Below are 23,532 nucleotides of genomic sequence, written 5' to 3'. Positions count from 1 at the left end.
TCGACCCTGTGCCCAGATGTGAGGGGCCCAGGGTGGGCTCAGAGAGGACAAGGAAGGGTCCAGGCACAGGGACCCCGGCACACCCCTTGCCATCCTTTCCAAGGGTGTCCTCTCTGGACATTTTCCCGAGGGACTTGTGGATGCAGGGTCCTCACCCTCGCTTGCAACATTCCCTAAACGTCACCACCTCCCTTGAGGATCAGTTAGTGGATCCATATCATTGTTATGCCTATATATCATTTAAAAAATTTAGTGAATTCCCTGGCAGTCCAGTGGTTAGAAATCTGTGCTGTCACTGCTGAGGGCCTGGGGTTCAATCCCTGGTTGGGGGAACTAAGATCCCACCAGCCATGCGGTGTGACCAAGAAAATAAAAACGTTAATAAGAGGATTTCTTGTTGCTGGCCCAGAGCCGTGGGACCCATGATCAGACGATAAACCCCATTTCCATCACTAAGAGCTCTCTAGGAGTCAGGTGGGAGGCGGGTCATCTACACTGGGAGCTGTGAGCTGTGGCCACTACAGTTGACCGACACTGTCAACATTTCTTCTCTGACGCCGAAGTGAGCCAGTGGGCACCAGACACAGGCAAGCTCAGTCCCACACAGTCCTTTGTGAGGACCTGGTTACCACACACCACTGTCTGCCGTGTTCAAGGGGCTACAATGTACTGCAAGGCCCCTGCTTTGCCAGGGTACCCCGAAGTGGGCTCAAGGGGAACCGGTGGACTAGGAGGGGAGGCAGGCGTGTGGGAGGGTTTTCAGGGCTGGAGGAAAAGCTCCTCTCGAACGAAAGGGGAGAGCGTGGCTGGGGCCAGCGGCCCACGTCAGCCCTTGGTGCTCACGAATTCAGGTAAGTCGGTCCCTCTGTTCTCCCACCTCATGGCTGGGCAGAGGGGTGGACACGCGTTTAAACAGCACTTGTTACCTGGTATCACTACCTTTCACGAGGCCAGGAAGGCAGAAGAGCTCGCTCACAGCCAAGGCCAAGGCCCTGGTGCCAGCACTGCCCCCACCTCGCAGGCACCTCCGGCCCACACGTGCTATGACCTGGTCTCCCACTCCGAGGTCTCTTCCTGACCCCCTGACTTCTATACCACTTCCTAGGGTGTTCTAAGCTGTCAGCGCCCTTTGAATCTTTCAGTTCAGTGAAGTAACTTCAGTCACATCACAGTCAGTGGATCTGAATCCATCCTCTGTGGAGAGGCGCGAGCTCGCGGAAAGCACCATTTGCATCCCCAGCTCCAAATCAGGGTCCCTCAGCCTTGTCTTTGTCAGCCTGGGTGCTACATTCACTTATGTTAGTATCTCACGACTGACCCGTTTCCCTGCTCTTGATTTTGCAGTGAACACGGGATGCCCTGGGAAGGTGCCGTGTGGCTTTATGATCCCAGGGGGACACTGGCCCCAGCCCCACGCGCTCCCGCGCCATCCACCTGCTGAGGTGGTGCCACCACAGTGTCTACTTCCCAGCACTGGCCTTGTGTCGAGGACTTCCTGGCTTCCCCCCGTCTGCCACCCATATTCAGCTCCTTTCCTTTTTCAGAGTAGCTTATTTTCTCATGCAGTTCTAAAAGCACATTTTGGCTCAAATGAAACCTTTTGGTTCCACTTCATAGCAATCAAAAGTTGCGTGTCTTCAGCCTGAGATCTTAGAAGCCCCTTCACCTCGTGTTACGCAGCCATTGCAGCTGACTCCTGTTTTTAACACACTGAATTCTCAAAAACATAATCAAACATGCACACTAGACAAAATCAGCTGAACCCCTTTATCTTATGACTGGCTGCTAAGCTAATTCTACGGGTTGTTAGCCAACTGGAACCATCTTTGAATCCAAGCAGTTTTGCCAGCTTTTATTATAAACACCAGCACATTTCAAGTTTCCGCTTTTTTTTTCCCAAGGATTTCAGGCAACTTTATTCATGGCAGAAGTTCCTTTTTTTTTTTTAAATAAGTTTATTTATTTAATTTATTTTTGGCTGTGTTGGGTCTTCGTTGCTGCACGTGGGCTTTCTCTAGTTGTGGTGAGCGGGAGCTACTCTTCGTTGTGGTGCGCGGGCTTCTCATTGTGGTGGCTTCTTTTTGTTGCGGAGCATGGGCTCTAGGCATGCAGGCTCAGTAGTTGTGGCTCACGGGCTCTAGAGCGCAGGCTCAGTAGTTGTGGCACCTGGGCTTAGCTGCCCTGCAGCATGTGGGATCTTCCGGACCAGGGCTTGAAACTGTGTCCCCTGCATTGGCAGGTGGTGTTATTTTTTTAATTTTTAAAAAAATATTTAAATTTTATTTATTTTTGGCTGCATTGGGTCTTCGTTGCTGCGCACGGGCTTTCTCTAGTTGCGGCGAGTGGGGGCTACTCCTCGTTGCGGTGTGTGGGCTTCTCATTGTGGTGGCTTCTCTTGTTGTGGAGCACAGGCTCTAGGCACACAGGCTTCAGTAGCTGTGGCACGTGGGCTCAGTAGTTGTGGCTTGCGGGCTCTAGAGTGCAGGCTCTGTAGTTGTGGCGCATGGGCTTAGCTGCTCTGCAGCATCTGGGATCTTCCCAGACCAGGGCTTGAACCCGTGTTCCCTGCATTGGCAGGCAGATTCTTAACCGCTGCACCACGAGGGAAGCCCAGGTTTCCTTTTTGATCACAGACACAGGACTTTTTTTCTCCTCCTAAGTAGACAGCATGTGAGACACCGCGTCGGGGCTTTCCAGCTCTCACAAACTTCCTTACACCAAGTGCCAGGTTAGCATCCAGCCCACACCCTTGGCCGCATCCTTTGGCAACAAGATTGCATGGGACTCCAAGAGGATGAGGTTGGCAGTTTTGGATTCTGGGATGACCTGAAAGAGACTCCCCATTGGCCAGGGTAAGAGGGCTGCACATCTGAAGTGTGGGCCTGGAGCTGCTTCTCCAGGGCCCAGACGACTCACACTTCTTGTCTGAACAGACTCAGCCCAGGGCTTTCCCATCAGTGCAGAAGGCGACCGGGAAGAGGGTCACAGACGCAGGACTTGAGCACGTTAGGCGAGGATGGCACGTGGCCGTGGAGGGCCTGGCCCCGCTTCCCTTTGGGGATGGGTGGGGATGGGGGTTGGTTGGTGGCGAGATGGTGGTCTTAGTCTTACCTGGCTAAATCTACAACATTAGAACAAGATTCGAAGCCCTGTGTTACAACTAGTTTCCTCAAATTTAGATTCCCAGTTCAAGTGTTTTGAAAAGATTTTTGTGAATACAGGGCCAAAAGGAAAGCTATTTGGGCTGTGATTTCTAAGTCTGACATCACAACCCCTCGATTGAGACCACCCTTGGTTGGGAGACAGGGGAATGAGACAGGACCCCACTTGCCAGTGCCCTGGGAGGGGGTGCACAGACCAAAGAATGAATGTCAACTCTCCTGGCGGTGGTCTTCCTCATAGATGTCATTTTTGCAGCATTCAGGACCTCGAGTGTCACCCCCTCAGTTAAGGGCCCCTGGAATTGGACTCAGAGAGGAGGGGTGGACCAGGTGGCCGAGTGCAAGTGTCGCTCGAAGCCGGAGGCCTCTTCTCACCCCAGCAGGGCTGGTGTGGTGGCCAGTGTTCCACGTCGTTCCCCCCAGCGGCCCCCAGGGCAGAACCTCGCTGTTTCTAGAGGAAGTTGGAGAAGGCAGGACTGGAGCCGCATCTGCCCAGCCCAGCGTCAGAGGCCGTGGCGGCATCCTCCCTCACTGAACCAGGATTTGGGGGCAGGCCAGGAAGCCCCTCTAGTTCCCGGAACACCCTTTGCATCAATTCTGGGATTGGCATGTAGCAGCGGGGGTGGGGTGGGGGTGGCTAAGATGGGGAGTGTGGACAGGCGACAAAGTGCTGTTTCAGGGCCACTTGTGTCCCTGACTCTGAGTGAGGTTCTTCCATGAGCAGCAAAGGAGGGCCCTCCAGCCCTTGGCTGAGCCCAGCTGCCACCCCAGCCCCCCCCCCCTGCCCCCGGCCACCAGGACCGCGGCCCCCACCTTTCCTCTGTGAGCAAACAATCAGAATCATGTCTTACAAAGAACAGACTCCAAAAATATATATAAATAAATAAAAACCTTAAACATTCTTACAGGGATCTTAAAGAACAGAATACATGTTAAAAACTTCAGTAATTTATATCAATTTTAAGCGGTACTTTATATACAATGGGGGAAAAAAACACATGCATAGTCCAAATACAATGTTGAAAACAGCATTTTCATAACAAAAGAGCTGGAACACGAAGTGTTAACACCATGTACATGAATTCAAGGACCACCCTTTTTGTCTGTTGCATACAGTTTATTTAACAATATGATATAAGAAACGAGTTGGTACTTTACCATTCTATACAGTGATTGAATCTTCTTGAATTTTCTTATTTATAGTAATTATAGCACTTGCATGATTTACACTAGAATTGCTTTTCCTCATTTCAAGTTTCACATAGAAGAAAGAAAAGAATGCTTCTTCTCTATTAACATTAGCATGGTCTAAGAGAGTGATCATCCCTATTTTTTGTCTAAAACCAGTTTTATCAGAGAAACAAAGCAACAATTTCTACATCTGCAAGACAAGAGTTTGGCTTAAGCCAGTATGTATAGATAGATGTGTGTGTGGGTGTGTACGTGTGTGCGCTCAGGAGCCAATTCCTATCATCCAGGGGTAATACTTGGAGACGCCCACAGAGTTCACTATAGAAAAAATCTTCCCGCAACGTCAGAAAGTTATCGGGATACATTATAAGCTTGCATTATTTCAGGAATCAGTTTCTGAATATTATTTTTCTTCTCACTTTTAAACATAAATGTTTAAAGTCTTGAAAATACAAATAAAAAATATGAATATAATGAACTTGTTTTTCCCGTTAAAAAAAGGCATGAGTCACCAGCAATGACGACAAAAAGAATCCAAACAAAACCCCCCTCCCCCCGAAACAAAAAACAAAAAACAAAAAAAAAAAACAAAAAGAGAGAGAGAGACCAGATATTTAAATCAACTGGTTTTTAACAAAAAAATATATTCTTTGTATTGTTTCTTTAAACAGCAATCTACCCTTCCATGACTTGGAAGTAGCAGTTCCATCTAGGAATAAAAAGAGCCCAGATGCCTCGATTTCAGTACAAAAGGTCCAAGAACATGAAAGGGAAAAAAAAAACAAGTGATGCTCTCACAATGCTACAAACCCTCCACAAACTTTTCTAGGGTGTCTCCCGTGGTGTCGCCGACCAGGGACAGCTCATTGGACAACGCACTCCTGTTGGGGGTGTTCAGCTGGGGGAGCATTGCACTCTGTTCGGGGTTCCCCAAGTGTCCCTGATCTATGGAGCTGGCCATGGTGACTGCGAGTCCTGGGTGGGGGGAACCAGTCTGGGGCGAGACGTGGTGTGGTGAAGGCTGGGGCTGTATCCGTGGCGACGGGCTGGAATGTGGAGGCTGGGACTGGGGCCGTGGAGACTGGACAGGGGCCGGAGACCGCACCTGGCTACTGAGGGACGTGGCCATCTGCTGGCCGGGGAGGTGCGAGGCCTGCGGCTGTCCTGAGAGCATGTGCTGCTGGGGGCTCATGGGGTTCGGCTGGCCCGGGGACCCAATCTGCTGCTTCATCTGCTGCTGCTGCAGAATCCGCTGCTGCAGGGCCTGCTGGATGTTGGGGGTGCTGTCTGCGCCCAGCCCAGGCTGCCCCATCTGGCTGAGCTGTCCCATCTGGGCCGCCATCTGGCCCATGGAGCTGCCCTGGATGGGGAGGTGCTGCTGCATCCGCTGCTGCTGCATGGCCGCGGGGTAGCCTCCGGGTCCCTGAGGCTGCTGGAACTGGCTGTGCCCCGCCATGCCCCCGGCCATGCCGGCACTGCCCTGCTGCTGCTGCTGCTGCTGCTGCTGTTGCTGCTGCTGCTGCTGCTGCTGCAGGAGCTGCCTTCGCAGCATCTCTCTGTACTGTGGGTTCATACTTGCCATGCTGGGGTTGTGCCCCGGGTTCATGATGTTCAGGGCCTGGCCCTGGGGGTTCAGGCCGCCCATCGCCGGCTGCTGTGGAGGCACGCCGGGCCGTGGCCCGCCGGCTTGCATGGCATTCAGGTTCTGCAGGCTGGGCTGCTGGTGCAGGCCGGGCTGGGGCTGCAGGCCGGGCTGGGGCTGCAGGCCGGGCTGGGGCTGCAGGCCGGGCTGACTGGCCACGTACTTGGCCGTGCGCTGTTTAATGAAAGCTGCCATCAGCTGAGGGTTGGACTTGAGGATGTTGAGCACCTGCTGCTGCTGCTGTGGGGAGCTGGGGGACTTCAGGGTCCGAAGCAGGTCCTGCAGGGCGCCGGGCGAGATGCTCCGGGGTGGTTGCACGCTGGGCATCCGCGGCCCGGCCACGGCTGGCTGGGCCTGCATGGACATCACGGGTCTGGGCATGCCTGGCATCGGCTGCTGCTGGGGGATGGGCGCCTGCTGCCACTGCCCAGGTGGCAGGCTGGGCACTACGGGCCCGCTGACCTGGTTGGGTCGGGGCACGTTCAGGCCCACGGGGGCCATCTGGCTCACCGGCGTCACCATGCCCGTGCGCCCCGGGGGCATGCCGTTGTTGATGTTCACCCGGTACAGGTGCTGCTGCTGCTGGGCCTCCCGCTCGATCTGCCGGGCCGCCTCCACTGCCGCGGGCGGGGGCTGGGCGGGGGGCGGTGGGGCCGGCACCTGGTTGGTGGGCTTCCCGGTGGACACCGTTGTTGGGGGCTGAGTCCGGGCCACACTGGGGAAGCCGGCTGGTGACATGTTCACGGGCGACGGCTGCGGCTGGGCGGGGGGCTGTGGCGTCTGGGGCGTGCTGGGCTGCTGCGTGGGGGTCCCGGGTGGTGCTGAGGTAGGGGAAGGCAGGCTCTGCTGAGGCACGTTGCGGGTGTTCATGGTGGCCATCCGCCGGCGCATGAGCTGGGCCTGCTGCAGGCGGTGCTGGATCTGCTGCTGGCGGAGCTTGTGTTTGATGTTGAGGCAGAAGGGCACGGGGCACTTGTTTTCTTGGCAGTGTTTGGCGTGGTAGCAGCAGAGGGCAATGAGCTGCTTGCACACTGGGCAGCCGCCGTTGGTCTTGCGCTTGCAACCCTTGGTGTGCTGCACCACCCGCTTCATCTTCTGGCAGGACGGCAGTGAGCAGTTGGCGTTGCGGCACTGGCAGGCGTGCACCAGGGACTGGATGCAGCGCTGGATGCTCAAGCGCCGCGACTCCTGGGGGCTCTTGGACTGTGGCTCACCCTGGCTGCTGCCCTCGTCGTCCAGGCCCAGCCCCCACTTCACCATCTTGTGGGTGTGGCTCTTCGTGTTGTAGCAGTTGATGCAGAGGTCGTAGTCCTGCGGGCGAGGACAAGGGACAAGCCAGCGTCAGCACGCGGCCCCGACCACCAGCTCCCCACCATCCCCACGAGGCTCACAGATGCCAAACGTGTCTGCTCCCTGGAACCTTCACTCCCGGGAACACTCCACACAGCCCAGAAATTCCAGAGACCACTGGTGCACCTAGTCGCCCTCTTCTGGGGGCCCCTCTGCCTTCTCCCAACCTGCTGGCTCACAGTGTGTGCAGCTTCGTGAGCACCCCGAGGCTGGGGGCCCTATGCTCTGGGGCTGCTGCGGGTGCCCTTGGTGCATCCCCAGAGCTCGGGCGGGCACTGGTGCTGAGAGGCCTTTACCAGGAGGAAGGCCCTGGGCTCGCACCATGGCAACATAATGCCCCCTCCCCAGGTTTCTAAAAGCTGCACCTGGAGACGGAGACCACAAAGCACTAGATCTGGAGGATGAGCCCTGTGACCAGGACTGCTAACCTTCTCACAGCAAGGACGTGAAAATCCCCACAGTGGGAAATAAGAGAGAGGACAAAAGGAAGCTGGAGAGAGTGGCAGAGAGACGAGGGCATTATAGAGAACCTCTCTGCCCCCAGAGAGCACAGAGCTGCTGCTGTGGAGCGCTCGACTATGGGGACTATCTAGGCGTTGACACCAGCAAGGTGAGGACTGGGCATGAGGGGAGTCTGACCATCTGCGGGGGGAGGCAGAGCACGTGATACCCCGTGCAAGTGACCCGTCTGTGCCAGGGACAGGCCGAGACCCCCGCAGAGGGGGTGCCGGTGTGGTCTGACCACAGGATCCACCAGGGCAAGGGAGGAGGGGTTCAAGACCCCTGACCAAAGGGACCCAGCCTGACAGCAGCAGGGAATCCCGACCTCTTGGCAAGCCTAGACTGGGAGCACCAGAAGAGGAACCAGTCAGAATCCCAATGGAACCAAAGCACCACCGTGCTCTCTTCTCTCTGCCCTCCCACCCTGCACCGAGAGGCCTGTGCACGTGCCTGACACAGAGCTGGTGTTAACGAAACACAACAAATAAAATAACAAAGTGCCTTGTGATCATCTCCGCATCCTGGAAAGGTCAGCACAAATGTTACCTCCCTGGGAAGCTCACTGGCTTCCCTCCGTCCCCTGAAGACCAGCTCCCCCGCACCCTGGACACATGCCGTTGGGACCAGGTCGGGACCAGGCTGCCCCGTGAGCAGACACCGGCTGCTCCTTGCCCTGGACGGCTGGTGCTAAGCCCCAGAACAGGCACAGGGCAGGAACCCCACCAACATCGAGAGAAACCCTCTCATTCGTGAACCCCAAAACACAATCTCAAAACCAACAGTGGACTAGTGGAGTGGACAGATGAGCATTCATCTGGTCATTTTCTCCCTAGAAAACGCCAACTGTCTAAGAGTTGCCCTGAAACACACATGCACAGCCCGAGAGCGCCGTGGGCCTTGTCAGCTCTGCCGGCAGCTCTGCGCGGGCAGGTGCCCCGCGCTCACCTCGCACACGGTGCAGTGCCAGCGCGTCTCCACGTGGTGCTTGCACTCGTTGCAGGTGTAGACGAAGCGGTCCTGGCCCTGGGTGTGCAGCTCCACCAGCATGCACAGCGTGGACCACTTGGAGCGCCGCAGGGAGGAGAACTCCCAATGCTTGTCCCGGGCCAGCGTGAGGAAGGCGTCCCGCCCATCCATGAGGTCACAGCTGAGCAGGGGGTCGGGGTCGACAATGGGGGGCAGCGTGTTGATGACGGGCCCAGCGTGGAGGTGGATCACAAAGAAGACCTGGGGGACGGCAGGGAGGAGCAGTGTCAGCCTCGCAGAGAGAAGGACCGAGCTGACTCCTGCTGTCCCCGGGGCTGAACTGCGTTGGTGACAAGCAGCAGTGGTGTCGCCAGGCCGGGCCTCCTCCCCCTGCACTTGGTCCGCCCCCACCCCACCCCGCCCACCCCCACCTCTTTGTGCTTCTCCATCGTGGCATAGAGCTTCTGGGACAAGTCGTTGGACACGTTGGGCATGCTGGGCTTTTTCTTGTTGGCTCGGCTGATGCTGCTTTTATTCTTGTTGGTTTTCTTGTTGTTCTTTTTCTTGGCGTTCTTGCTGTCGCCCTGGCTGCCCTGTAATAAGACTCATAGCTGTCGGCCCTGCCTAGCCTCCTGCTCCAATGTCCAGCAGGGAGACCACCAGTTCCTGCTGCGGGGGCTCCAGGGAGCTGGGCCTGAGGCAGGAGACCGCCGAGCAGACCCCTACCTGCCTGCGCACTGGCCATGTGCGTGGCTGTCAACACTGCTACCTTCAGAGGAAACCGCTGAGGGGAAGGAGGTGAGTATGGAAGCAGGGCCCGGACTTGGCCAGGACTGAATGGGTACAGTGGTGACAAACATAAAGCAAGCACTGCCTGTGCCACAACAGCCGCACATCACGTGGAGGCTGGAGGGAAGAACACACCTGGGATGCTAGTTGGGATCTAACCACTGAGGGGGTGGAAGCCGTTTCTTCGGGTCCTCTGTTTTCTACTGGCTGGAGGCAGGCACTCCTCCTCGACGGGCACACAGCCAGGGCTGTGTCCCCCTCAGAGCCCCTCTGTGGCAGCTCGGCCGGCAGCACAGACTCTCCTCCCAGCACCCCCTGAGCCCTGGATGCCAGTGCTGACTCAGGCCACCTCCTGTGCCTGGGTGGCCGTCCGGCAGAGGCAGAGGAACCTGGGTTCACTAATCGGCTGTGGTCTTTCTCCCACAGGCACTCCAAGTTTCCACTGAAATCCAGCCCACCCTTCCAGGTCAGCTTGAGGGAGGGACCTGCCGGCATCTCTCCAGTCCCTGAGGAGCAGCATCTCCAGCCCTAAATCACCCCATGTTCCAGGGGATGACGGGTCCTGCCTCCAGGGAGGTCCAGCAAAAGGCAGGCAGAGAACGATGACCACAGCCCTCGACCTCTCCTCGGGACCCACCTGTGACATGAGTACTTGTCACATCCTCACCCACGCTTTCTCCATTTTGGAAGGGGCTAGGGATGCTGTCTTGCAAAAAGGACAAACCCTAAAGCACATGCTGCCTGGCACGAAGCAGCCATGCAGACATGCAACCCTAGACCCCTGGCTCCGGATGCTGGCTCCACGTGCAGCCCCAAGCCCTCCTGAGGGCCCCAGGCCTGCACGGCTGGTAACAGGCATCTCGAGATTAACACATCTGCAGCCAATTCTTGACTTCTTCCCCCAAGTGTGCTCTCCCTTCCTTCTCCCCTTCAGGGAGACGCAGCAACACTGACTCAATTCTAAGGCCCCAGACCCAGCAGGCAGCCTCGATCCAGGATCTTCCTCATGCGCCACAAAGATGCGCCCTAAGTTCTGAGGTTGTTACTCTCAAAACACGTCATACGCTGCTCACTGCCGAGAGCTACGAATCCAACTAAACCACCATCATCTCTTACTTGAACATGTGAAACACGGCACGACTCGGGCTCTGCCACCCTCCTCCTCCTGCTGGAGGCTCCTCCCCCTGGATCTTCTGGGTTCCTCTCACCAGTCAGTCTCTGCTCAGATGCCACCTCCCCAGACAGGCCCTCCCAAAGGTGCTGCATCTGCCCTCTTCCCTCGTGTCTGTCCTACACCATCTCAGCATGCACCACACACTAGGACACACACCCCTTGAAGGCAGGGATGGAGACCTCTTTAGTTCCCACTGCACCCCTCAGGACGGTGCCCGCACATGGCGGGGGCTCAGTGACCAGAGTTGAGTGCACAGACGCATGAACACCCAGTGAAGAGTGGGGGGCAGTTTACCACAAGGAGAGTGAATGAGGCCCGGCAAACAAGAGTCTCCTCCTCAAGTCATTTCTAAAGTGAACTGACTGGTTCCTGATCATGATACCCATCTCCATCTCCATCTCCTCTTCTGGGCTCCCCGGCAGGGCGCCCTCCTCTCTCATCTTGCCATGTCTCAGCCCCGCTGTCCTGCCCAGAGATGCCAGAGCAAGCCCCTCTGTCCACCTAGCAGGTGATGTGTCTCCAGTTCGCCCAGCACCCAGTGTGGGCTGTGCCCCCAGGCCCAGGCCTGCCCTGTGGTGGGCGGTAACACGGTGAGGTTAGGTATGAAAACACCACCACAGACAAAGGAGGCCATGTCTTGAGAACTGAGCAGCCCACACTCACTCCCTGACCTGCTGGAGCGCAGCCTTTAGCACGTGCGCTGGGGCCCTCCCTTGGGCTTTACCTCTGGGGTCTCACTGGCCGCGGTGCTCTCCTCCTTCTTCCTCTCTTCTTCCTCCTGTTCCAGCTCCTTAATGCTCTCCTCCAACACGTTAGGCCAAAAGTCACCCTCGAAATAGGGCAGTTCCTTGGCACTGGTGAGCCTGTCTTCAGTTGCTTGTTTGAAAATGTCCTGGAAAGTGAACAAGCACAGCGGTGAGATGAGGCGGGCTGGGCGACAACACTCTGGGGAGGGGGCTCGGGGCCACGACGTGGAGAGGGGACCGCGCACTCCTGAGGCGCATGGTTTCACAGGCTCTGCCGCCACTTCTCTTGGACTGCCAACTGCAAATCTTGACGGACAGCAGAGAAGTTGCTTCTTAGTTTATGATTTTAAAATTTTTTAATTTTTGCTTTCCAATACTCATAAGTAGATATAATTCTAACCCATGTGAGCACAGAGGGAGACACGTGAAGATGTGGGAGTCAGTGGTGGTGAGCCCCCCCCCCCGCCCTCAGCGGTGTGGGCACCTTATAGTCATGGATGATGCGCTCGGCAAAGGCCTTGTCCAGCATCTTCTTGTACCACTCCTGCAGGCGCTTTGGCTTGGGGATTTTTTGATCCGGGGGGTGGCAATGGAAGATGTAGTCGTCTCCTTCACTTGGGGGACAGGCCCAGATGTGTCCTGTTACATACCTGCAGGACATACACACAATTCAGATGGAAGCAGTGAGCAAAATCATCCCTGCCTTTGAGGAGTAACAGCTGAGGAACACGGACCAAAGGACAGAAATAACTATGAAGAAAAACAACAAAAAAGAAATTACAAAATGCTTCTGGCAGAACACGTGAGAGGCCTAAGAGAGGTCCCAAACCATTGTGCTGGGGAAGGGGGTTAGGGTAAAGCCAAATCTCTACAGAGTGCAAACGCAGCCTGGAAATTGGCCCTACGGTACCTCCCTCTTGGGTGTGCATGTCAGGCAGGGGCTAACTCTGCAAGGGAACCTGTGACACAGGAGAGAGCCTGGGAAGACGGCAACGGGTCAGGCGTATCAGACGGCTTGTCCCCAGGGTGGATGCACTGAATTTCCTATCTACTTTCTCCTGCACATTGGAAAGGAAGTTGAGTATTTCTTTCTAAGGGGTTAAAGACAAAATAGATCTCATTCATTCTGCTCAAGACACTTCAATCAAACATCTCCTTTCCAAATTTGGGAAAGAAATGTGATCTAGAACGTAAAAAGAGAGACAGGAAAAGAAGTCAGACACAAGAGACCACATCTGGCAGGATTCCGCTTCTATGAACCGTCCAGAAAAGGCACATTTATGGAGACAAAAAGGAGATTAGTAGTCACTGGGGGCAGGGGTCCAAAAGGGATGAACAGCAAATGGGTGCAGGGATCTTAACGAGGGTGGGGGGGATGAGAATGCTCTGAAACTGATTTACCGTGACAGCTGCATTACTCGGTAAAGTTACTAAAAATCACTGAATGTACACCTGAAGCAGGTGAATTGTATGATACATAAAATATGCCTCAATAAAGTTTTAAAAAAACAGACTAGAATGTGAGAAAAACACAGAAGGCAGGGAAAGCACATGAGCTGTGCTGGGAGTCCCAGACCCAAGTGGCCCAACAGAGCATCTGGCTGGAAGGGTGCTCTGGAGACCCCTGAATCCGTTTAAGGACATTAAAATAAAAACACAAAAAACCTTAAGAAATACTTGTGTTATTTCACAAAATACACAGTGAAAATTAAAAGCGGAGTTTTTATTAGTTCTGAATAATTTGAATTAAACTCACCCCAATTTCTTCACGTACTCTAAATATCCAATAAGGATCTCATGGTAAACAGCTGTTCGGAGGCATCGGGGTCGGAAGAAATGAATACTGTCCAGATAAGATATGTACACACGCCTGGGGGGCAGGGTGAGGAAGAAATTAATTGAAAGTTCAGGTTATCTCCCAAACTTGAAACCAAACACCAGCATCTAAAAAAAGCTCCAGAAATAAATTCTGTTTTGATAGCATTTACACTGGCCACAAACAGGACATAAGAAATCTGCCATCACCAAGCTCTGCTACCAATCAATAAAATAGAATTCAATTTCATCACTGAACTACGAAACAATGCCATCACTGACCACGGGGAACCGTGGAGAGATCAGGGCAAATTAGGAAAAGCCACTTCTAATTCCTTCTCACCCAGATTCTTGACTGAACATGAAATAACTCTCAGCAGAGGTGTGACATTTTCGTAGGTGCATCAAAGAGAAGCCCGGCCTGTGTAGCAGTCCCCACCCCCTCCTCCATTGGTTTACCTGCCCCAGGTAAAACAGGGGCAACAGCAAGACCAGGATCAAAACCCATGTGTGCTTACAACACAAAGCACTCTACAGTCATCAAAACTCTTCACTTCCCACTGGCTTAGCAGAAAACGAACTAACGAAACTAACTAGTAGTTCTCTAAGATGTTTAGAGCCTCGGTCGCTAGCACAACACGTGACACGCACCCCAAAGGAGCTAGAGGATTACCTTGTGTTTGGAGGGGGGCAATCAGAGCCATACTCTTGGACGTGCATCCCAAAGAAGCACACATCCACTCCATCAATTTCCTCAAAGGCAAAGAGTGCTTTGGTTCGATACGGGAAAGATTCAGACATTTCCCCAGAATCCACAAACCTGAAATAAAAGAGCCTGATGTTTGCATGCATCACCACCATTTACAAAGTGCTTTACAGACGAGACCTGCTGCCGTAAACCCGCTCAGTGCAAAGAAGCTGGAGGCGAGGTCCCCACTTCTGACCACTGGCCCAGAGCTCCTCCACTGGCCCAGGCAGCTCGGAGCCTTGACCCCATTCTTTGTGACACTGCTTCACTCAGACAGGAATTCCACCTCCCCTGATGAACGTGGGATACTGACAGAAGGGTGGCTACATGCTAACTGATGAAAAGCTTTCAAATTGTGCGAACTCTAAAGCGTTGCCAGAAAGCAAGGCTCTGGTTAACCACGTGGGGTGCCCACTGGAACGTCTGCACACAAACCGTGACTTCATCCCGGGCTTGACCTCCACCGTCTTGTCTGAGCTGGCCACTACGCGGACAAACACCTCCCCGGCTTCAGGATGATTCTGTCGCCGCAAAAACTTGTTGACTCGGTCTTCCAAGTGGTTTCCCAACCGTGTGGTCTGCAGTCCTGCAAAGTCCAACACAAGCAGATGAGAGGGCTTCGGGAGGGTTGAGGTCACAGAATCCACCTCTTTCAGTGTAGTCTGGTATTTTAAGGAGTAACATTCTCCAAATACAGAAGGGGTCTAATGTGTCCTATGAGGTAAGAAGCATTTTATAAAAGAAAGGTGGACCCTGGAATCTCAGGCATTCCACACATTGAAAACTGTCAAATGCCCAATATTTCCATCTTCTAACTGGAAGGGGCAGAAGAGACACAAAGGTGGACCCAAATCTGAAAGAAGATGGGCTCTGGGGTGAAGCAGGGGAGCAGGCACGAGGGAGCCGCACTGGGTCCACCCTGCCTCCTGCCCCACATGCCCAGCCCCTAGTGAGACAGAGATCTGGCCCTGGCTGCGCCCACACAGCTGCTCAGTGTCACAGCTGTGCCCCAAGGCTGGAACACACACTTGAAGAACTCTTAACAGAAATGGGGAGGCTGCCACTGCTTTCCCTGGAAGGCAGGCCTGGCACAGCCTCAGAGACAGGATGGCACAAATGCCCCTTCCTGCCCAGCTCTGATGAGAGTCCTGGTGCAGAGTCTGAGACAGCTAAGCTAGCATGCAGCCAAGGGCTACCTCGCTCTGCGAGCATTCCAATCCTGGGCGGCAAGGGACGCTGTCCCAGGACGGAGACCTGCCCGGCACCATTGCTGGTGGGCTCCTCCGCCCTGCCCCTCTGTACCCTCCCTCTCCCAGGGACAGGCCAGGAGTTACACAGCATATAAATACACATACAGTCATAGCATAAAAAAACTCTGTGCATATGGGGATAAAAGACCAGACGGGAAAGCTGCAAAAGGTTAACAGTGACTATAGATGACAGGATTTTAGAAGATTCCTTACTGAGGTTAAGAAATATCTGCAAAATTTAGGCTTTTTAAATTTAGTTTCTCTGCAATAAACATACCAATGGTAGAGCTTTTTTGGTATATAAATTATACCTCAATAAAAGTGATTAAAAAAAACTTACAATGGCAATGAAATAAAGACCCCATTAAAAAATAAAAACTTTAAAAGCTATAAAAATAAGCGGAAGTAGAATTATGTTTCACACTCTGATACACGTCCACACTTTCCACAGCTGTTTAGTCATGCTCTGGGTCCCCTTATTTCAACCTCCCACAGCTGAGATAACCATCCTGAGAAAAAGAGAATTAGGTGCAAAGGACTTAGACCATGTCATCTATTCTTTGTGAAGCCCAGAAGAAAATTCTCACGTTCTCACCCCCCTGTACTCCCGCCCATGCCGCTGCTGAGCAAGTTTTGTTCCCTCATGAGGTGGCTTCCAATCCAGAAAGGGAGGACACAGCTAAGAAGGGCCACCCTGCGCTAGTGCAGGGAGCTCCCCCTTCCCTTGTGAAACTACGATTACACACACTATGATTTTCACATAATGAATAGGAGTAAACCTTCAAAATTAGGTCTTTACGTTTTTTCCCCAAATTACCTGAATTACCTGTACTAAAAATACAGGGTTTTTTTTTGAATTTTATTTTTTTTATACAGCAGGTTCTTATTAGTTATCTAGTTTATACATATTAGTGTGTATATGTCAATCCCAATCTCCCAGTTCATCCCAACCCCCACCCCCCGCCGCTTTCCCCCCTTGGTGTCTGTCCATAAATTTGTTCTCTACATCTGTGTCTCTATTTCTGCCCTGCAAACCTGTTCATCTGTACCATTTTTCTAGGTTCCACATATATGTGTTAATATACGGTATTTGTTTTTCTGACTTACTTCACTCTGAAAATAGTTATTTTATTTTATTTTTTAATACATTTATTTATTTTTGGCTGAGTTGGGTCTTCGTTGCTGCACGTGGGCTTTCTCTAGTTGTGGCGAGCGGGGGCTACTCTTCGTTGCGGTGCGTGGGCTTCTCACTGTCGTGACTTCTCTTGTTGTAGAGCACGGGCTCTAGGCGGGCAGGCTTTGGTAGTTGTGGGGCGCAGGCTCAGTAATTGTGGCTCGCAGGTTCAGTAGTTGTGGCGCACGGGCTTAGCTGCTCCGTGGCACGTGGGATCTTCCTGGACCAGGGCTCGATCCCGTGTCCCCTGCATTGGCAGGTGGATTCTTAACCACTGCGCCATCAGGGAAGCCCAAAATACAGTTTTTTTTTTTTTTTTTAAATTTTATTTATTTATTTATTTATTTTTGGCTGTGCTGGGTCTTCGGTTCGTGCGAGGGCTTTCTCTAGTTGCGGCAAGTGGGGGCCACTCTTCATCGCGGTGCGGGGACCGCTCTTCATCGCGGTGCGCGGGCCTTTCACTATCGCGGCCCCTCCCGTTGCGGGGCACAGGCTCCAGACGCGCAGGCTCAGCAGCTGTGGCTCACGGGCCCAGCTGCTCCGTGGCATGTGGGATCTTCCCAGACCAGGGCTCGAACCCGTGTCTCCTGCATTAGCAGGCAGATTCTCAACCACTGCGCCACCAGGGAAGCCCCAAAATACAGTTTTTAAATGAGACAATTATGACGGTCTGGTCACAAGCACCAAACTGAACGCCATGAAGAGGGCTGGAGAGGTGCTCCACTGTGTCCCCTGAGAGAAGAGCCATGGGCTTTACACACGGGACGGCACCGTGTAAACCTGGAGAGCAGCCAGCACGTGCTCAGAGACTCAGTACTGGGGAAAGAAGGGCTGTTCTCATGCTGCGGTGCCATGCGAAGGTGTCCTCCAGACCAGCAAGTACAGGCACTGAGGGTGGGCATTTCTGCAGCAGCCCCTCCCACTGGACAGCAGGGCCCAGGCCACCCTCACTGTGATGGTGCCTCGGGCTTCCCACAGGGTGGCCACGTGCTTTGGTTTAGGTTCCCGTTTCCACTCCCCACAGCCCATCGTGCTGCAGCGGATGGCCCTGTACATGCCTTTAAGCACATGAGCAAATATCTTTGTAGGAGACGTGCGTCAAAGTGGAACTGCTGAGTCTAAAAATGGACATTTTAAATTGTACCCCACCAGGTATGTTTTTGACCATGGGAGCCTTATATTTCCCTTTATGTGATCAAATCCTTCAGCCTTTTGCTTTCTGACCTCTGGGCTCTATCTTTTTTAGGAAGGTTTTTCATAACTGAACACAGTAAAAACACTCTCCTACTCTGACCTCCAAAGCATTTGTAGTTCTTACTTTTCGTCCCTGTAGCCACCCGAGTTGCGTTGTGCATGTGGCGTTAATGGGGAGGTGGTTTTGGGTGGATAGTCAGTTGTTTAGTATCACTCTCTGCCCAGCAGCTGGAAGATATTTTCAATGCAGTTGTCCCTCCGCACCCACAGGGGACTGGTTCCAGGAACCCCTCAGACACCAAAATCCAAGGATGCTGAAGTTCCTGACATACAATGGTGCAGTACAGAAGGCCCTCTGTACCCACAGGTCCCACATGCGTGGACACGGAGTGCCCACTGCACTAAGTCAGTGCAAATGACGCAACTTCTCTTTTGTGACCGACAGACACTTGCAGAGATGATGCTAATACACAATCAAATCAAAAACCAAGGGGAGACACACCACCTCTAAGGTCCTTTTCTTTTTTTTTTTTTTTTTAATTTTATAGCTACTTTATTTATTTATTTATTTATTTTTGGCTGTGTTGGGTCTTCGGTTCGTGCGAGGGCTTTCTCTGGTTACGGCAAGTGGGGGCCACTCTTCATCGCGGTGCGGGGACCGCTCTTCATCGCGGTGCGCGGGCCTTTCACTATCGCGGCCCCTCCTGTTGCGGGGCACAGGCTCCAGACGCGCAGGCTCAGTAGTTGTGGCTCACGGGCCCAGCTGCTCCGTGGCATGTGGGATCTTCCCAGACCAGGGCTCGAACCCGTGTCCCCTGCATTAGCAGGCAGATTCTCAACCACTGCGCCACCAGGGAAGCCCCTAAGGTCCTTTTCTGTAAGTGAAGGTTCTACATCTTTGAAGCTCATTTGCCAAAGGTCCACATATCCCTCTCCACCATTCTCTGGACACTAGGGGAGGGTGGGGGCTGGGCCAGCTCTCAGGTTCTCCTACCCGCCCGCCCCCCCCGCCCCCGACCCCTCTCTCTTCTGGCCGCAACTGCTCTTCTATTGAAGCCTAGCTCTCCTGGCAATTTCTGTTTTGGTCACCAAAGCTCTGGCCCAGGAGATTGATTCTAAGTAGCTGACTGCTTTAGTGGCATCACTCAGAATGGATCCTTTAAAGTAGGGGTTCTCACTTGCATGCCCCCAACCCAGGACATCTGGTAATGTATGAAGACATTTCTGACGGCCACCATTCATGGGGGGGTGGGGTGGGGAGTGTTACCAGCATTTAGTGGGCAGCAGCCTGCTGCTAAAATTCTAATTAAGCACAAGACAGCCCCCATAACAAAGACGTTTCTGGCCCAAATGTCAGTATAGAAACCCTGATCTAAAGAGAAATATTATAATAGCTGGTTAATTCATCAATATTTCAAAAGATTTTATAAGAGTGAGTTTAAGTGACAGGATAACTGTGGATTTTGGTAATGACAGAGTTTGAACGTGAATTAACGCTGACTTGGAAGGCTTCAGAGGGGCTTCTTCCTTGCCTGCCACCCTTCCCTCCTGCCCACGGACCTCTCCCTCCATCCCATCTCTCTTCTACTCCAGCTCCTCAGGTGGCCTGGCTCTTGCTGGGGAGCCCTAAGCGGTGTGCTAGTTGCCTGTCCTACTGGAGAGAAGTGAGAGCAGCAGCCGAGTTGACAAAGACAACACACTGTACACTTCTGAAAAGTGTCGTCTCTAAAAAAGTGAAGACTACCTATGAAAAGTTACTCCTATAGCAACAGGGCGTGCTCTCTGCTCCTCGCAGACACCAGCTGCCACTCCCAATGCGGCAGCGACACACCCAACCAGCCCTCGTGCAGACCAGGCTCCTGCCAGTCCTGGTGATGTTGGCTGATTCCCAGAGGGCCCCAGAGGGTCACTCTTCCCAACAGTGGGGCCCACACCTACTGATGGGCAAACAGCCGCCCCCGCAGGTACCCAGGGCTGAGTGTGCCCAGGACGTGTGTGTGTTATTTCTGAGCTACTTGAGAAGGATCTGCTGACAAATTTTCTCTCTCAGAATTCACAAAGTTTACTATATGTGTTTTAGATGAAAGTTTCTAAACTTTCTAAAACACAGACTGATCATAAAGCTGACTTTCATATAAAGATCAAGGCAAATTATTCTCTTCAAGGGTAAGACAAAAAAATACAAAAACCCTTCCACAACTTACTCTTAGCACTGAATTTGTTTTCTTTACGAGTTCTGCCCGTTTTCTTCAAGCAGTTGTCGCACACAAAGCTGCAAAAAAAATAATGGGTGTGATCAGATTATATAAAACAGTATATGTTGCCAAACCAGTGAAATGCAGCATTAAAATACTTCATTGGCAATTAAAATCGCATCATTATACAAAAGTGAAGAGGCAGACTGCTTTGATTCTACAATTCCTAAAGCGGGCAAACACTTAAGACTTAAATTTAGAACAAACTGCCATCCATCTAATTGCCAGATTCTTGCTGACAACAATGAATGAAACGCAGTAGCAGCCAGCATCCTCCCCTCTACTCTGTGCATAACTGCTTTCCCTTTCCCGAGATCACAGGAAATCACCAGGAAATTACTCACCCTGAAGGCCAAATGATATCATAGTGGAGAACACAAATCTGATGCATCTTCCGGCCACACTCCTTGCAATCAACGAAACTAGAAGACAAAGAAAGTGCACTGTGACACACAGAGCCACATACATAATGGAGCTTCTACAGAGCCCGTGTGGTGTGCTCACACTTCGTCCCCTTGATGACTTCAAGAATCTGCAGCATTAATGCATCTCTTGACTAATTGAGCCGTATTTTAAAAAATGCATCAGTATGATATTTTCTATAGCAAAGACTGACTTTCTCCCTTTCTTTGTACAAATGCCTCTTTCCTCTCTTCTCCCAATCTGCTTTGCAACCAGAAGTGAAAATTTATTTCTAAAAATTGCTATGACGAAGGCCTATTTTACAGGTCAGTATTTCTGATATTACTACAGATTTTCAAGACCAGTGCTTGCTCTAGATGACTGCACATGCCTAAATGGACTTAAATAACAGAGAACAATACCGTCAGTGTTACAAACCCTTGTTCTTAAGCCCAGGCGCAGGAAGCGTATGCTGAGTCAGTTACAAGGGTGGGAAATGACGGCCTTTCTTAAAGTAAACACTAGAGAAGTTGGGATGCACCACGCCACCTGCCCTCTGCACAGCTTCCGCCATAGCTCACCTGGGCCCTGTCACCTCACCGAGGAAACTTAATCGCCAACATGCTTGAAGGTTAAAACCTATTTTTTCAGCCATGCCCTTAAAGCCACCACAACTTATACCCTGTGGAAGGCTGAGGGGCTAGAAAGTACCACATTTCTCCAAACAGTCCTGGGTCCCGGCTCTTCCTGTCATGCTAGATGCCGGTCCCCGTAACCTGACGCCTGCTCTCAATACTGCTGCTCGAGTCCCCGGCCCCTGACCATCCTACTGCCCTTGCTGAGCAAGCCTTCCACCACAGATCGAGCCCAATCCAGCTTCTCTGCCCCTGCTCTGTCGGAGAAAAGGACACACAAAGGCAGACTGTGCAGAATGGCAGCGACCCTCATCGGCCATCCTCAGTGCTCTCTGCTGTCCTGCCCCAGCTGCTGCCCTTCCCAGTACACACAGGAGGGAATCCAGCACCCTCTGCCCCCTTGTCCTATGGGGCTCCATCCACGCTCCCTACATGCCCTGCCCTTGAGCTCACCTGCAGTGCTGCTGAATATCCCATGTCCTTTCATGTCTTTGTGTCTAGAATGCTCTGCCCACCACCCCCAACACCTGCTTCCAAATGAGTGTCACCTTCTCCACTGGGCCAGGGTCCCCCACTCTGGACTACCTTACTGCCTCCTGCTGCCTGTGCTATGATCTGTCTGTCCTACTGGAAGACAAACGGCTGGAGGACAGGCCCCCTTTATTCATCTGTGTCTTCCCCACTGCCTGGCAACTACTGCTTCAATGTAACGTATTCTGAAATTGAAAAGTGAGTATAGCAACTAACATAACATTGTAAATACTCCAGTATAAAACAAAAATTTTGGGGGACTTCCCTGGTTCTCAGTGGTTAATACTCCGCACTCCCAATGCAGGGGGCCCGGGTTCAATCCCTGGTCAGGAAACTAGATCCCACACGCATGTCGCAACTAAGAGTTTGCATGCCACAAATAAGGAGCCTACGAGCTGCAACAAAGGAGCCTGCCTGCTGCGACTAAGGAGTCCGCGAGCCACAAACTAAGGAGACCACCTGCCGCAACTAAGCCCCAGCACGACCAAATAAATAAATAAATATTAAAAAAATAAATAAATAAAATTAAAAAATTTTAAAAACTGAATATAAACCACAGGGAAACGGGAAAACTGTCGGGGAGGACACAATGTGAACAGGGAGACAGCCAGTCAGGACAAACAATCCACTGACACTAAAGAGACAGGGAGCAGGGAGCAGCCTCCTCATGCACCAGGCACTTTGCTAAGTAATCGTGTTCCCCCCCGCAACCCCACCCGGGCACTGCTGGCAGGAGAGACTAAGTCAGCTCTCAATGGGAAGTGGAGTCTGTGTCTTCCGCCGGAAGCTGGGAAGTTGAGCCAAGGGAGGGGAGAACCTGTTTCTCAGCTCTGGACGCACCACAGCCACATTTACCAAACTCCCAACAGTGTTGGAGCCTGTGCTCACCAAGCAACCCTGGACGGGTGTTCACCACAGTGACAGAACAAAATGGGCATCTCCACACACTGGCGTGCCTTCAGGACTCGGCTTTGGGGACCGGGGAGGAGCCACCACATGGAAGGAGCTCTGAGGCCTCTTTAAGGGGTTATTACAAAGCAAAATTTACATACTGAGTATTCTCACTAATCACTGAAGGAAAGGAAAGTATCTGACAATGACCTTCGAAAATACACCATACCAAAGATGGTGACAAGAACATACAACACTGGGCTTCTCATTTATTTTTAAAAAGTGGTCTCTAAGAGTTTTTCTTTCTGAAATTTCCCTTTAAATGATACTAGCACCCCTCCACCAAATATTCCTACCTTTAGTCTCTAAAGATTCACACTAAGTGGCTTCTTAAAGACAACAATGACGAAGTTATTACAGAGATTCTAATAGAGCCAAAACATCCATCTAATCTTACATTAAAGGGTGTTAAAATTCAGTAGCTGGACAGCATGCTACAGAGACATACATCTTTTGTGTGAGTTAAAACAGAATCCACATCTGAAATAACTTCACACAAAAAATTCCACCCAGGGTAATATATTTATTTCCAGCGTCTTCTCCCGCAACCCAACCATAAGGAGGAACTTTCCTGATCTGAAACTAAAACCTAAAAGTCAGAAAGAAAATAGCTGTATACTCACGGTTCAGGATCTAAGGTATCATTTTTCTTCTTTTCAAACTGATCCTTTGAAATTGTCCTTGTTTTTTGGGGGAGGGGGGAAAGGAAAAATGTTAATTAACTAAATTTATCTGTTGAGTATAAACTATAGGGTCTCTGGGATATTATTCTGTAACTAGCTCTTCACATAAAAAGTAAAATGATGGCCAGCTGAAATCTCAAGTAGATGTAATAATGGCATGAACATACAACATTTAATTCTATAGAAAGCACTACCTTTTATTTTTCTCTGCCTTCCCTGGAATATTTCCTCCAAACTATCATCAGCACTTATTACAAGATTTAATTTAAGGCTAGTCAAAATACAGTGGCAAAATTATGTTGAGATTCAAACCTGTTAATTTCTAATCAAATCTACATGGTGAATGACTGCTGAATTTGACCAACACTGGTATT

The 23,532-nt window shown here is 51.9% G+C and overlaps 1 protein-coding gene across 2 annotated transcripts in view; it reads right to left on the bottom strand.

Moving 5' to 3' along the window:
- Positions 1 to 4,087: 4,087 nt before the first annotated feature.
- Positions 4,088 to 23,532, bottom strand: part of CREBBP (CREB binding protein) — a 130,584-nt gene continuing 111,139 nt past the window's right edge. For both annotated transcript variants that reach the window (XM_007181543.2, XM_007181546.2), the window contains 11 exons: positions 23,099 to 23,155; positions 20,301 to 20,378; positions 19,906 to 19,973; positions 14,519 to 14,669; positions 14,009 to 14,155; positions 13,277 to 13,390; positions 12,005 to 12,170; positions 11,499 to 11,666; positions 9,243 to 9,404; positions 8,791 to 9,072; positions 4,088 to 7,305 (listed from right to left, as the gene is read on the bottom strand). In XM_007181543.2, the coding sequence (XP_007181605.2) occupies positions 5,155 to 7,305; positions 8,791 to 9,072; positions 9,243 to 9,404; positions 11,499 to 11,666; positions 12,005 to 12,170; positions 13,277 to 13,390; positions 14,009 to 14,155; positions 14,519 to 14,669; positions 19,906 to 19,973; positions 20,301 to 20,378; positions 23,099 to 23,155 (3,544 nt within the window). In that variant the 3' untranslated portion in view covers positions 4,088 to 5,154. The remainder of the gene's footprint in view (positions 7,306 to 8,790; positions 9,073 to 9,242; positions 9,405 to 11,498; positions 11,667 to 12,004; positions 12,171 to 13,276; positions 13,391 to 14,008; positions 14,156 to 14,518; positions 14,670 to 19,905; positions 19,974 to 20,300; positions 20,379 to 23,098; positions 23,156 to 23,532) is intronic.

Source organism: Balaenoptera acutorostrata, chromosome 15 (genome assembly GCF_949987535.1).
Source record: "Balaenoptera acutorostrata chromosome 15, mBalAcu1.1, whole genome shotgun sequence".
Lineage (NCBI taxonomy): Eukaryota > Metazoa > Chordata > Mammalia > Artiodactyla > Balaenopteridae > Balaenoptera > Balaenoptera acutorostrata.
Note: the sequence above shows the minus strand (reverse complement) of the source record. Positions and strands in the feature narration are given on the sequence as shown.